This window comes from Myripristis murdjan, chromosome 15 (genome assembly GCF_902150065.1).
Source record: "Myripristis murdjan chromosome 15, fMyrMur1.1, whole genome shotgun sequence".
Lineage (NCBI taxonomy): Eukaryota > Metazoa > Chordata > Actinopteri > Holocentriformes > Holocentridae > Myripristis > Myripristis murdjan.
The window spans coordinates 30,795,563-30,808,671 of record NC_043994.1 but is presented as its reverse complement, the minus strand read 5'-3'; the positions used below and the strand labels follow the sequence as shown (position 1 = coordinate 30,808,671).

General features: G+C 47.4%; 1 protein-coding gene across 1 annotated transcript in view; it reads left to right on the top strand.

The window, feature by feature from the left end:
- Positions 1 to 1,666: 1,666 nt before the first annotated feature.
- b3gat2 (beta-1,3-glucuronyltransferase 2 (glucuronosyltransferase S)) overlaps positions 1,667 to 13,109 on the top strand; it is a 63,230-nt gene continuing 51,787 nt past the window's right edge. The window contains exon 1 of the mRNA XM_030070602.1: positions 1,667 to 2,399. Within this exon, the coding sequence (XP_029926462.1) occupies positions 1,863 to 2,399 (537 nt within the window). The 5' untranslated portion in view covers positions 1,667 to 1,862. The remainder of the gene's footprint in view (positions 2,400 to 13,109) is intronic.

Here is a 13,109-nt window from a genome sequence, read left to right as displayed (position 1 = left end):
TTAAACCTCCATAAGGGATTCTGCTTGAGGGCAATGCAATAAGCTCAATAAGTCTCAAAGTGACAAACACGATAAAGGAAAAAGTAGTGCTGGTCTAAACCACAGCGCTCCCAGGTGCTAACTAATCCAAATAATCAAATGCAGTCTTTCATCCTGTGAAATTATGACTTGATTTGCCTGCAGTTAGCTTGGTGTGAACCAACTCTATTAGGGGAGCTCTGTGATTTTTCTCACTACCACTGAGATCTTTTTATCTGTGTTGTGTGTATAATTAACCAAGAATGATTAGCTGCTCAGCAGAAGTGAAGAACAGCCTGTAAGCCTGGGCTTTCTGCACTTATCCATGTCAAGGACCCATAAATAGACCCACAACGGACCACCGGCCCCGTTTAAAATGATTTTGTTCCAGGGAACCCCAGCAGAGAAGCTGTTAGGTGCAATATATGAGTTAGTCAGACTTATATAACTGTCTGTTCTGTAGGTGGGGAGAGAAACCTATATTTACAATAGCCATTTTTAAACAATCTCCCATTGTATTAATGTCTTGTGAGCTAAATTATTTAGAAAAGCAAATATTCCTTGCTTTTTGTTGCATGAAGACCTCTTGGAGTCTGCTCAAGGACCCCTGGAGGTCCCCAGACCCCAGTTTTAGTAACAACAATACCCACTCCTACAAGCCATTGTATTTATTTTTGACAAATGTGTGTGTGTGTGTGTGTGTGTGTGTATAGTGAGAGAGAGAAAGAGAGAGAGAGAGAGAGAGAGAGAGAGAGAGAGAGAGAGAGAGAGAGAGAAATCTGAACAGTTATGAAATTTAATTATAATTAAACTAAGCTGCTCCTTGTTTTTGCTGCTCGGGGACCCCTGGAAACCCCTCAAGGACCCCTAGCAGGTCCCTGGACCCCAGCTTGATAACTACTGGCCCTATAGCTACTCCTGCTATACTGGAAGTCCTCCTACTTAATTTTTAATTATGTAATTTATTTATTTATTTATTGACAACCGCAAACAATGCACGAGCCAAGGCAACGTCTCTGTTTCTGTGTCTCTCCATCAGCTGCTGTATCCTCAGCGGACACTGATGCGCACAACATAACAAAGCCTCTCTCTCTCTCTCTCTCTCTGCCTCTCTCTCTCTCTCTCTCTCTCTCTCTCTCTCTCTCTCTCCCTCCCTCTCTCTCTCTCTCTCTGCCTCTCTCTCTTTCTCTCTCTGCCCTGCCTCTCTCTCTCTCTCTCTCTCTCTCTCTCTCTCTCTCTCTCTCTCTCTCTCTGTGTCTCTCTCTCACTCCAGGTTTCCTCATCTATCCCATCTCTCCTCCTCTGCTCTGCACCTGCTCCTCCCCTCCTGCTTTATTATCCACCGACTCAGAGCAGCGCTCCGTCCCCGTCAAGTGATGCTCCTCGGCGCGGCGCACGTCGGTAGGCATCACCGCCTGCCGGAGGACGGACCGCTCCGTCTCATTTGGGCTTTTGGAAAACGCTCGGTGTTGCCGGGCGCCTCAGCATGAGGGTTTAAAGGGGCTTGTGTGCGCTGAGTGATCCGGAGGGGACGCAGGACGAAGAAGAGGCACTCAAGTCCCATCCAAGAGAGACGGAGAGTGGGGGGAGTCCGGGAGGGACGGAGAAGCGGTCCCGCCGGGACGGGGTGGACGCGGCGGATGTTCTACGCCTCACCGGGACGGAGTTGTAAATGGACTCAACCTGCCGGGCTTCGAGGGCACAATAAAATTACAGGGTTGGAGCGCAGCGGGGTTGGACGGGGGTTCTTGGAGTTGCGGTCGGCTGGTGCGTCGGTCGGTCGGTGCTTGCCCGTTGCGATGGAGTGAGAGAGCGAGAGGGCGCACCATAACTTCAGTCTCGCCATGAAGTCGGTGTTTTTCAGCCGCTTCTTCATCCTGCTGCCCTGGGTCCTCATCGTCATCATCATGATCGACATCGACACTAAAAGGACATTCCGGGTTCCAGCCGCCGGCCGCAGCGGCCGGCCGCAGCAGCGGGCCGCCAGGACGGGCGCGCCGGCGGCGGGGGGCAACCAGAACCAGTCCGCCCTCCCGGTGATCTACGCCATCACCCCGACTTACACCCGGCCGGTGCAGAAAGCGGAGCTGACCCGGCTGGCCCACGCCTTCCGCCAGGTGCCCCGGTTTCACTGGATCGTGGTGGAGGACTCGTCGACGCGCACGGACCTGGTTACGCGCTTCCTCGCCCGGTGCGGCGTGCTGTACACGCACCTGCACGTGTTCACGCCCCGCAGGTTCAAGCGCGCCGGGATGCCACGCGCCACAGAGCAGAGGAACGTGGCTCTGGCGTGGCTCAGGCAGCACCGGACCGTGCGGGACGCCGGGGTGGTTTTCTTCGCCGATGACGACAACACGTACAGCCTGGAGCTGTTTGAAGAGGTACCCGCTTTCACTGTCATTTATTATCATTACAACAGTCCATCTCAATTATTACTGTCCGAACCATGCAGTCTCACTGAGTCCGCACCTCACATCACCTGGTGGCCAGCTGGTTATGGTTCAGTGTGGTAGGCTACTACTCAGCAAAGTGAGTTATCTCTACTTTTACCAAATCTCGATAATAAAAATCCCAAATCTTGCACTTTCTATTGTAACAATAAAGAGAAAAGCTCAAGGAAAAATCAGGAGAGATGGAGCATCCGGCACTGATTTTGCCTCTCAGCTGATAGTCTGGTGACCCACAACTAAAACTGCATCACACTGACCAAATTATAACCGCCTTTCCCATCGGTCATGGCTGCACTTTGTCCCTTGAAGCTGAGCCTTTTTGTACAAGCGGGTTTGGATGTTTTGATGGCAAATGATATTAGACACAGTGTGCACTGCTGAGCATTTTCAAGCCGATGGGAGAATCAAAATGTGCAAAAATTCATACAGTATAGGCTATTTGTTGATTTATACCTGCCTCATTAGTTGACCACTGTCTATGACGACTACCGGCTGCTTTTATATGAATATAAGCAGATTTTTGTGGTTGCTGATATTGAATTGAGGACACGAGGAGATCATCGTGGTGAGAGTGAAGGATTACAACAGCTGTACAACATATGCCGTTCAATATAAATCTGATTCTGAGGCAGATTACAGCACTGTGCGGTTTTATTTTTTCCATTTAATTTAATTTTTTCTTTTTTTTTTTTTTTTAGCACCAGTGGCCCCAAATCAAACTCATAACCCTGACAGTGTTAGTGCATTGCCGAGCCTGTTAAGCTGCTCAGAGAGCTTCATTTTTATACATTCTTTAAATCATCTCTCGGGAATTCAGTGAAATGGAAAGGTTCCTGGTGCTGCTGGGGGCCCACTGGAGCCCCCGTCATGGTCCCCTGGGTGGCCCCGGGCCTCATTTTGAGAGGCACTGACTGTTTTAGGCTGTGAAGGTATAAATAAACTGTTATCAAAGCCAATTTTACTGTATTGACTGGACCTGAGCTAAAGCTTGATATGGCCGGGATGTAGGCTGTGTGTTTCTGCATGTGTCTGTGTCAGTGTGTGTGTGTGTGTGTGTGTGTGTTTGTTTGTACATGAGAGCGAGAGGAGTGGGGGTTGGGCGAGGGCAAAGAAGTGAGCGAGTGTGAAATAGAGAGCTAATGACTGAGAGGGAAAAACAGAGGCAGAGAGGAGTGTGTGTGTGTGTGTGTGTGTGTGAGGGAGAGCAGAGAGAGAGCGAGGGCCCTATTTTCATGGCGAAGCGCTGCCCCTTGTCTAGACCGCACGTGGATCAGACGCGTCTCATGGATGTAACCACAACCTGAAGTGTTTATTTCCGCTTCATGTGGCTTTTCCTCTGTTTTCCATGCATAACCACAGTCACTGGGACTGCATGGACCCTGAGTGCAGCCTGAGCAGCAGCGAGCTCCGTCTCTGTGTAAACAGGAAGTGTTCAGGCACAGTGTTGAGCTCAGCTGTGTTTTGGAAGCTCTCTGAGGCCAGTTCACACTGACTGGAGCTCCACGTGCAAAACAGAGACTAGGAGTTTAAAGGTCTTGATTATTTCTCAGCTGAGACGTGAGCCTGAGCAGAGCTGCTGCAGAGACTAAAGCGCATCTGTTGCATGAGACGTGAGTAAAAAATGCGTCTGATAACATCTGCATGGACAACACAAGGGGTCCTGTGTTACACCCGGCGTAAAGTGGTACAAAGCGGTGCCAAGCGCAGCACAAATGTCTTTGCTAGTTTCCAACCAGCGCCCCCTTGTGGAAACAGCAAAGTGTCTTGTGTCCCTCTGAGCTCCATGTTGCTCTGAAAATGAGCTGAAAGTGACTGAGCAGCAAACAGCAGCTCTGAGGTCAGTGCTGCAGGTCTCTCTGCTGTCTGAAGCTCATCATCAGACAGTGATGGTGGCCTCCATAGGGGGCGCCGGTGAGCGTCCGCTCTGCTTGTCCCACACACAGGGACGCCGCTTCACCTCAGGGAGCTCAGATGGAGTCCTGATCTGCTCGGGAGCTTTCACTCCGTCTCCTTCCTTCTTACCTGGAGAATCCTCCATTAGAACAGCAGCCCACCAAGGTGGGACACACCTGGCTGTTAGAGGGGACGGGAGACGGCCTCTGATTGGTTCACTGCATGTTACGCCCAAAACACAGCCAGGATTAATGAAGAGACTCAGTACAAGCCTTTAGAGCCAGGAGCCTGGAGCAGCTCAGCCTTTAGTCCAGCGCTCAAACAGCAGCAGTGACTTGGACACGCCCTGAATGCACCGGCACCGAGCTCTGCAGGCCGGGAGCTCAGACGGTTAAAATACAGTCCCTTGTGTCATCTCAGAATGTGAATGCGAGGTTAAGGGGTAGCTCACACAGAGAAGAGTATAACAAACGGCGCGATGCGTCAAAAATAGACAAGGGGACGCACTCGAAAGTCTCAGTGATTACAACAGGAGTGATGTTGTTTTCGTTGAAGCCTGCGGTTGGGACGAGGTCTTGAAACGTGGCGATATTCTCTCTGGGGTGTGGCCAACCTATTTGTCCTTATCTGGGTGGGAGGAAGGCGTCGGTACAGGAGGTGATGCCACTGCCAGGAGGATTGCATTATTAACAGGTGGAGTTTGGGCACTTCAGCAAAGACCAATCAAATCAGCCTCTCTCATCCCCTTTAAAAACAGTGCACTCCTCACTGGCTCTCTCTAACGGAGAGGTATGACAGTTTGGGCCTTACGAGGTGAATTTACGTCTCTGGAGATGGTTTCAACCGTGCTTTCTCAAACCAAATAAGCCTGCAGATGTTTAAGGATGTTTAATCACCTTTAACAAATCATAAAAAAATCATAGTTTTGATGCACATGTGGTCGTTTCTGTTGATTGAAGAATTTGCATCGGTGTGAAAGCCTCAGTGACTGTGGAGAGGTCTGTGCCACAGCGCCTCTTTCAGCTAAACAGCCCAGCACACATCGCCTTCACTCAGTGCTGCTTTTGGCTGGCGAAGGCGAAGGCGAAGGCGCCATCTAACGCCAAAGTGGCACCGACATTGCACAGCGCCGCTGATCCGCTCAGTTTAGGCAATAATTGGTTCACCCGGTTTTGGCAGCGCTTTTACATCTTCATCTCACGGACGCTGCTGTCAGATTTTGCGCTGATCATCTCACCAGTGATTGCATGAAGCAGCGCTGAATAAATAGGCAGGATTATGTCTGTGTGTGTGTGTGTGTGTGGTCAGACTAGATGACTTTGTTTACTCCAGCTAGCTGTCTGTGGATGTGTGCGTCTCTGTTAGAGGTACACTGATACGCCGTGGTTTCGACTGAAGCTGCTGATTGCTGATATTTGAGTATCTTCAAATCTGAACGTTTTTGTGGCTGGAAATGAGCAGGATTCAGTTTTTCTCTTGGAATATTATTCTTGTCAAGACGGAAAATCCTTTCAAACAGCATTTAGACGATCATGGGACCCTACACTGCAAAAACTCAAAATCTTACCAAGATTATTTGTCTTATTTCAAGTCAAAAATGTCTTATTACATGTCAAAATATCTCATTACACTTAAAATAAGACATGATGACCTCAGAAGGAACTTGTTTTTAGACAATTGTCTCTTGTTTCAAGTGAAAATTTGCTTGAAACAAGTGAAAATTTGCTTGTTTCATTGGCAAAATTTGTTTCTTGTTTCTAGCTAATTTTCACTTATCTCAAGTGAATTTTCACTTTTTCCACTGGCAAATTTTGCCAATGAAACAAGCAAATTTTCACTTGTTTCAAGTGAATTTTCACTTGAAACAAGTGAAAATTGTCTAAAAACAATTTACTTCTGAGGTGATCATGTCTTATTTTAAGTGTAATGAGATATTTTGACTAGAAATAAGACATTTTTGACTTGAAATAAGACAAATAATCTTGGTAAGATTTCGCGTTTTTGCAGTGTAAAACTGCCCTAAAACCCTGAAAATAACTAAATATTCACAACCAGTGATTTGTTTTTGTTTTTTTATTATGAGGTCAATATCAGCCCCGTTCATCACCATCTAACCCTGCAGTCTTTAAGAGTGTGTTTATATGTGTGTGTGTGTGTAGGGGAGTATAGTGAGCACTAACCTGTCTCTGCACACGTCGGCGTTCAGGATCAGATGTCACTTACAGTAAAAGATGGCCGCCCTGCCCTGTTCCTGCAGACTCTGAAGGCTCAGGACTCGGTCGTAATGAAGAAGGATGAGGCGAGGCGGCGGCTCCGACAGACCAAACACAACAATCCCCTCCGTCCGCTGAAAACACAGTCAGTTTGGAAGAATGTCTCTCTGATTGCTGATTGCTCGCTCTGATTGCTGCCTTTAAAGAGATCGCCGGCCCCCCGAAATCTGAAATTGCGACAATTTGCTTGAAAACAATAAAATGCTCTGGATGAGAAACAGTTTTATTCAAATGAGCCTGGAAGTCTGCGCCGCTTAAGTGTGATGTGAAGTCGGAATATTTGCTTTTACAAAATACAGTACATGCAGCTGCCTACAGTGACAATTAATTTGGAAATGCGATGCTTCGATACGAGCAAACTACTTCTAAATTGACTTCAGTAGTCTGTGATGATGCTGACGCTCTCCATTCGACACCATTAAACAGCATTAAGAGGCTTTCCAGCAGTGAAATGCAAAGCCAGACAGAAAGGATGAGCTTTGTCGCTGCGACCTGCCTCGTCTGAGCACATCTGCACCTCCGAATCAATTTAAAGACCTTTTATTGACTTTCTGCCGCGTGTCCGGGACAGTTCCCGGAGCTGTCTCGATATCAATTCTCACTGTGCCATGAAACCGTGTTGTGAAAATAATATTGACGTTGAACTTGGCTGCGTCCTGCATGTCTCTGTCCATCAAATGCCCGGTTAGTCGACGTCTCCCCTGTCCTCATATGTTAACTTAGAAATAACAGTTTAATGCCTCTTGGAGTGACACACAGGACAAACAGGCATTTCTCTTGAGGTGCTGATCAGTGTTTTGCAATAATAACTGACTGACTGCGCATTATTACTGCTTATTACGAGGCTGCATGCCAGGGAAATTAATGCAGCCACACACAATATTGATTTGAAATGACATTTGCAAGCCTCACATTAAAACTTTGCAAAACTAGACACAGTCATGTAAGGAAAACCATCAATTTTACAGTTTAGCGCTCGTTTTGTAAGCAGTAATGCACGATGACGTCCAAATATAGGCAATTAACAAAGTCTTGTTCATTTACCATTTAGAAACATACCATTTATACCTGTATCACTCACCAGCAATTAAAAAAAAACAGGGGAAGTTATTTTTAGGGAGCAATATGCACTGGGAATATTTTATTTTCTGATCAAACTTGTTTGTGGAACAGCCTGGAAACGAAGACGCTAACAGCTGATGCAGCTAACGTTAGCCCAATCAGCTGGAGCCGTTACAGACGTCGTGGATTTATTTACCAATACGCCTCATATTTACTCAGGCAGCGAGCTCAGTGAGGGTGTTACTCTAATGATAAGTGATGGAAAATAATCTGACAATAGCTTTGCCAGCCCTAATTATTATTCGATTATTTTATTTTATTGCTATTCTTTTTTAGTGGCTTTAATTCACATATCTTATATATTTTTTTTTTACTGGCTGGTTGCTGGTTGTGTTAACTTTTATCTAATGTTTTATTTTGTCCCTTGTCCACGTGCTTTTTGTGGCTGCAGCATCCATGGCAGTCTGTTGTTCCTCACACAGGGTGAGATGACATGTCCTGCAGAAATACAATAAATCAAGTTTTGCTCGTTTGTTTGCAGCAAAAAACGCGGCGTAATTTAACACAAGTGGCTAACTAGTGTCATCGTTCATTTATTGCCGTAACAGTTAGCTGCAGTAAGTTTGTATGAGCTGAATCTGTATTTATATAGAAATAAAACGGTGAATTGAAGTGTCGACAGGGACTTTGCTCGAGGTGTGATGGACGCCCTCCCGCCAATCAGACTGAAATCGTCGCAGTGGCCGTGGTAGAATTAGAAATAACTGACCACAGAATACAACGACTGACCAATCAGAGCAGAGTATTCACAGACGGCGAGAAAACTCAGGAGGGTTATGGCTCGTGTTGGTTTACCGGCCAGATGCAGAGCGTGAACGTGGGTGTGTGTGGGTTTCCTCGCTGCACTGCAGGCCTGGATGTGCAGTGTGTGTGTGTGCAGCAGGACTCAGTTACTTCCCCGTCTCAGATTAGCCGAGTGTATCGATCCACGGCTCGCTCTATTCTGACCCAGACTCAGAGCCGGAGTATTGTTTTTCATGCCTGGGGCTGAGTGTAAAGAGCATCGGTGTGATTTGTTGATAGCACACTGTCTCCTCTCTGTCTTCCTGCCTGTTTCATTACCCGGCTCCTCTGTGCAGGTAATGGCCTGTCATAGAGAGATAATAAGCTGTCACACGGCGGTAATAACCTGCAGAAACTGTCTGCAGGGCTCAGACTGATGACAGGAGTCGGGCTGATTGTGGGTGGCGAGTTCATTTTAAAAACCTTTATATCATTTCCACAGGAAAGATGATAAAATGCTACTCCTCTGTAATGTAATTCCCTTTGTTATAATAGCTTTTATACTAATTCATTCTGAGGTTTTTTTTTTTTCTTCTTTTAATATCATGCCAGAATCCCCTTTTTAAGCTCATGTCTTCATTTTCTGATAAAAACTACTTCAGTGTTAGTACATCTGCAGCATTCTCCCAGGAGCTCTGGAAAGACCAACTTGCTGCAGATTTTGAATTTAAAAATTTCCAGCTCTTTAAATGCAACGGCCTTGTCCTCCCCCGACTTGCAACTGAATATTAAACGCTTGTGTTTCGAGAAATCTAAAAAACAAATCAACTTGGAGAGTAAATGCATGCAGACAGTTCTTCGCTGCATGATTCCCCCGTTTGAAGCCTCCACTTTATAAAGCAAGGCAGCAGAAGGCAGAGATAATTGTGACACGGCGAGAGGTGCAACGCCCTCCGCTCCTCCAAGCCGGCAGCAAGCAACAATTATGTAACCGATAATTAATTTTGTGTATTTTTAGACGTGAACCCAGGTGAGCCCGGCGACTCGTGGCGATGTGAGAAATGATGTTGACTTAAGCGCCCCCCTCTCCGAAAAAGAGCCGCAGCAAATTTCAGCCAATTTTCTTTGTTTTTATGTTTTTTTTTTTTTTTTTTTCTTTTTCCCAGTGACTGTGGAGCGCAGGCGGGGATTTCTGACCTGCAGTCGCTCAATTAACAAATGAGGAGCTCCAGCCGGGATAAAATCAGCCTCATTGTTGACTCGGGGTTGTTGATTACATCAAAGTGTAGCAGCCCAGGCTGTTTTGCTTCAGGACCGGGGCTCCAACCCACCGCCGAGTAATGAGCAAAATGTGTTACAACCGCCCCCCCCCCCCCGCCTCCCCTCTTATGAAAAAAACATTGGGACGGAGCAAATGTTTAACAAGCCCCCCCCTCCCTTCCTCTCCCTCTCTCTCTCGCTCAGGCGTTAGAGTGAGCGTGAGAAGCCAGGTGGAAAGGCGTTTTGCATAAAGACAAGAGTTAAGGGCTGCACTCTCTCCGCTCGGCACATTACTCAGGTCTCTGGGTTGTGGAGCACGCGACGCGCTCCGGCTGAAACCCCCCCCCCCGCCCCGCCATCCCTCCCAGCAGGAAGTATGGGTGTCAGCAAATGCAAAGCTGCTCATTTAATGGCCTCTGTGTAATTACACCCTGACACACCGCACCCCTAACACACACACACACACACACACACCCTTACTGCCTCCTCGTGTGGGTGACTTTGCAGTTTTGCCCTCTTGAGTCAGCGCTCTGCCGTCTTGGGAAACCCTCGCAGCGCCCACACTTTCACTCCAAATGAGCGATTTGCACGCCGGAGTCGGACTGAGGGCCGACACCTCGCCGCTGACGTGAATGTAGGCCAGCATGTTGCTTTGCAGAGACAGACTGCTGCTGGTTTGTGAAGACCGGTATTGATACTGACTCTTTTGGCCTGAAGCTGTCATTAGCTGATATTATAGGCTCCCGTTTTAACGATCTGAGCTCCCAGCCTGCAGGTGCATTCAGTGTCCAGTTTTACTATTTTAACAGCATAAAAAAGTCTGTTTGCTCCAGGCTCCTGGCTCTAAAGGCTTAAACTGAGTCTCTTCATTAATCCTGGCTGTGTTTTGGGCGTAACATGCAGTGAACCAATCAGAGCGCCGTCTCCCGTCCCCTTTAACAGCCAGGTGTGTCACACCTTGGTGGGCTGCTGTTCTAATGGAGGATTCTCCAGGTAAGAAGGAAGGAGATGGAGTGAAAGCTCCCGAGCAGATCAGGACTCCATCTGAGCTCCCTGAGGTGAAGCAGCATCCCTGTGTGTGGGACAAGCATAGCGGACGCTCGCCGGCGCCCCCTATGGAGGCCACCATCACTGTCTGATAATGAGCTTCAGACAGCAGAGAAACCTGCAGCACTGACCTCAGAGCTGCTGTTTTGGGCCCAGTGGAAGAGAGGACCACTGTGTTGATGTTGATAAATGCACTTCTGAAGGCTGATGCTGACACTGCTGCTGCTGCTGAACTGGAGCTAAACTGAAGTGTCAGTGTTTTGTGCAAAATAAATCAACAGTTTACACACAAGTGAGAGTGATGTGGGGATGTGAAGGCTAACGCTGGCACTGATTCATCTGGACTGACACTTTGATATTATGAGCTGATATTCTGATCGTTTTCATGCGAGAAAAAAGCCAAACTGTTTGCATGGTTCCCTACAGAGTTAGACTGATATGGGGTTTTGAGGTCTGATACTGATTCTTTGCATTGAAGCTCTCAGCCTCCTCAGCAGCTGATATTTTGTGCCAATATTATTGAAAACTGACCATCCTCATGTAAAAAAACATTACAGCTTATATGGTTCTCTATAGATTCATGCTGATTTAGGAAGGCAGATATGGCTATTAAAGGTCTTAGTAGCTCATATTTTGTGCTGATATTCACCATCATTAAATATAACCATTTTCATGCCATGTCAGTGTTTCCCCACAGAACTGGATTATGATCAGGGTGGAAAAGCCTGTTAAACAGCACAGGACACTAAAACTCTCCACTGAAACCCAGATTAATGAAATTCTTTGGGTGGGCTGGCAGCTCTGTGAGGCGGGGTGAGCCAGGTTAAGGTACAAGCTCCAGGTTTTTAATTTAATAATGTTATTTTGGCGCTCCTCCAAGGAAAAATTAGTTCCCCTTGTTGCTGAGTAATACCCATCTCCGCTTGTTTTATTCCCCTCACAGTTCAAGGTGGAGTGATACTGCATGTGTTATAACGTACAGGTTTATGCATCACCTCTGAACGCCTCGCGGACATTCACGACGCGCGGATGAGAAATAAACACGAATACAAGCTGCGCTCCTCGTGCACAGCGTCACTTTCACACGCCGTCTGATCCGGCTGGTGCGACCTTAAAACGCCGGGACGTCCGTCAGGAGAACGGGGCCTGTTTTTCCCCTCCTGTTGGTCCCTGAAAAGCTGACTCACCGGAGACAGAAGGTTTTTCAGCGGGGCAGCCGAGCCGTTTGAGGCGGCGGCTGCAGCCTGTCAGCCTGGCAGGACTTTGTCAGACCTTTTTTGAATAATTGAACTCCGCCGGCCCTGAGAGCTTCAGTCGCTCTGCACGGCTATTTCTGCACGGCGAGCAGGTAGAAAACGCAGTGCGCTGATCAGGACCGAGACAAGGCTCTCTGATTTGGCAACACCAACTTAAATGTCAGGGTTTTTTTTTGCTGCAATCCGTCGAGTTCTCCTGTCCGATTCATATTTTCTGTGGAAATCCATCACAGTGGGTTTGTGCGCCGTGGTTTCTCCGTTCTAATGCACATCAAAGCGCAGGCAAACTGGACTGCACTGTGACCTGATTTTCTTAAACATGTCCTAAAACTAAAACGAGAGAGACAAAATATATTACATTTCCACCGATCACAGGGATCACCTTGTGCTGTACATATAGTACAGCACATTTTAACCCAAATTAGAGGTTCACGGTGGGGAAAAAAAGGAAAGAAAAAAGCAAAGCGAGTGTCTGTAAGTGGAGGAGACGCTCTGAAAGACACGCTGGCAAACAGTCAGGACAAATTTGATCATGAGCTGAAAGTATCTTGGAGAGAACTCCAGGCCGGGAGGAACGAAGGAACCAGAGCAAAATGGGAAATTCAATTTCATCAAACCCCTGTGAGCAATTATCATAATTACATAGTGCAGTGGGAGAGGAGAAGGGGAGCAGTGGGGGGGCTGTAATGTCAAGGAAGTGAAGCAGAACGAGAGAAACTGTCTGAGGTCGACTCGGTGAGATGAGGAGGAGGAGGAGGAGGAGGAGGGAGGAAGACGAATGAAAAGAATGACTGACGGTGGGAGATGTGAATGTGAAGATGGATCGCCACCGACGGGAAAAGGGAAATCCCAGCAACACCAGCAACAACAAATTCGTTAAAAAAAAAAGAGACAGTTAAAGAATAATAATTTTAAATAATCATGCTGCATGTTGGCCCTGAGGTTGCAAAGCCCGACACAAAGGCCACAAACCAAAATGTGTTTGCAGTTTTTCACTCCGGCGTCGTGCTGAGGGGGCGGGAGGCGGCGAGGAGCGCCACGAACTCAACACCTCGCCGACACGCAGC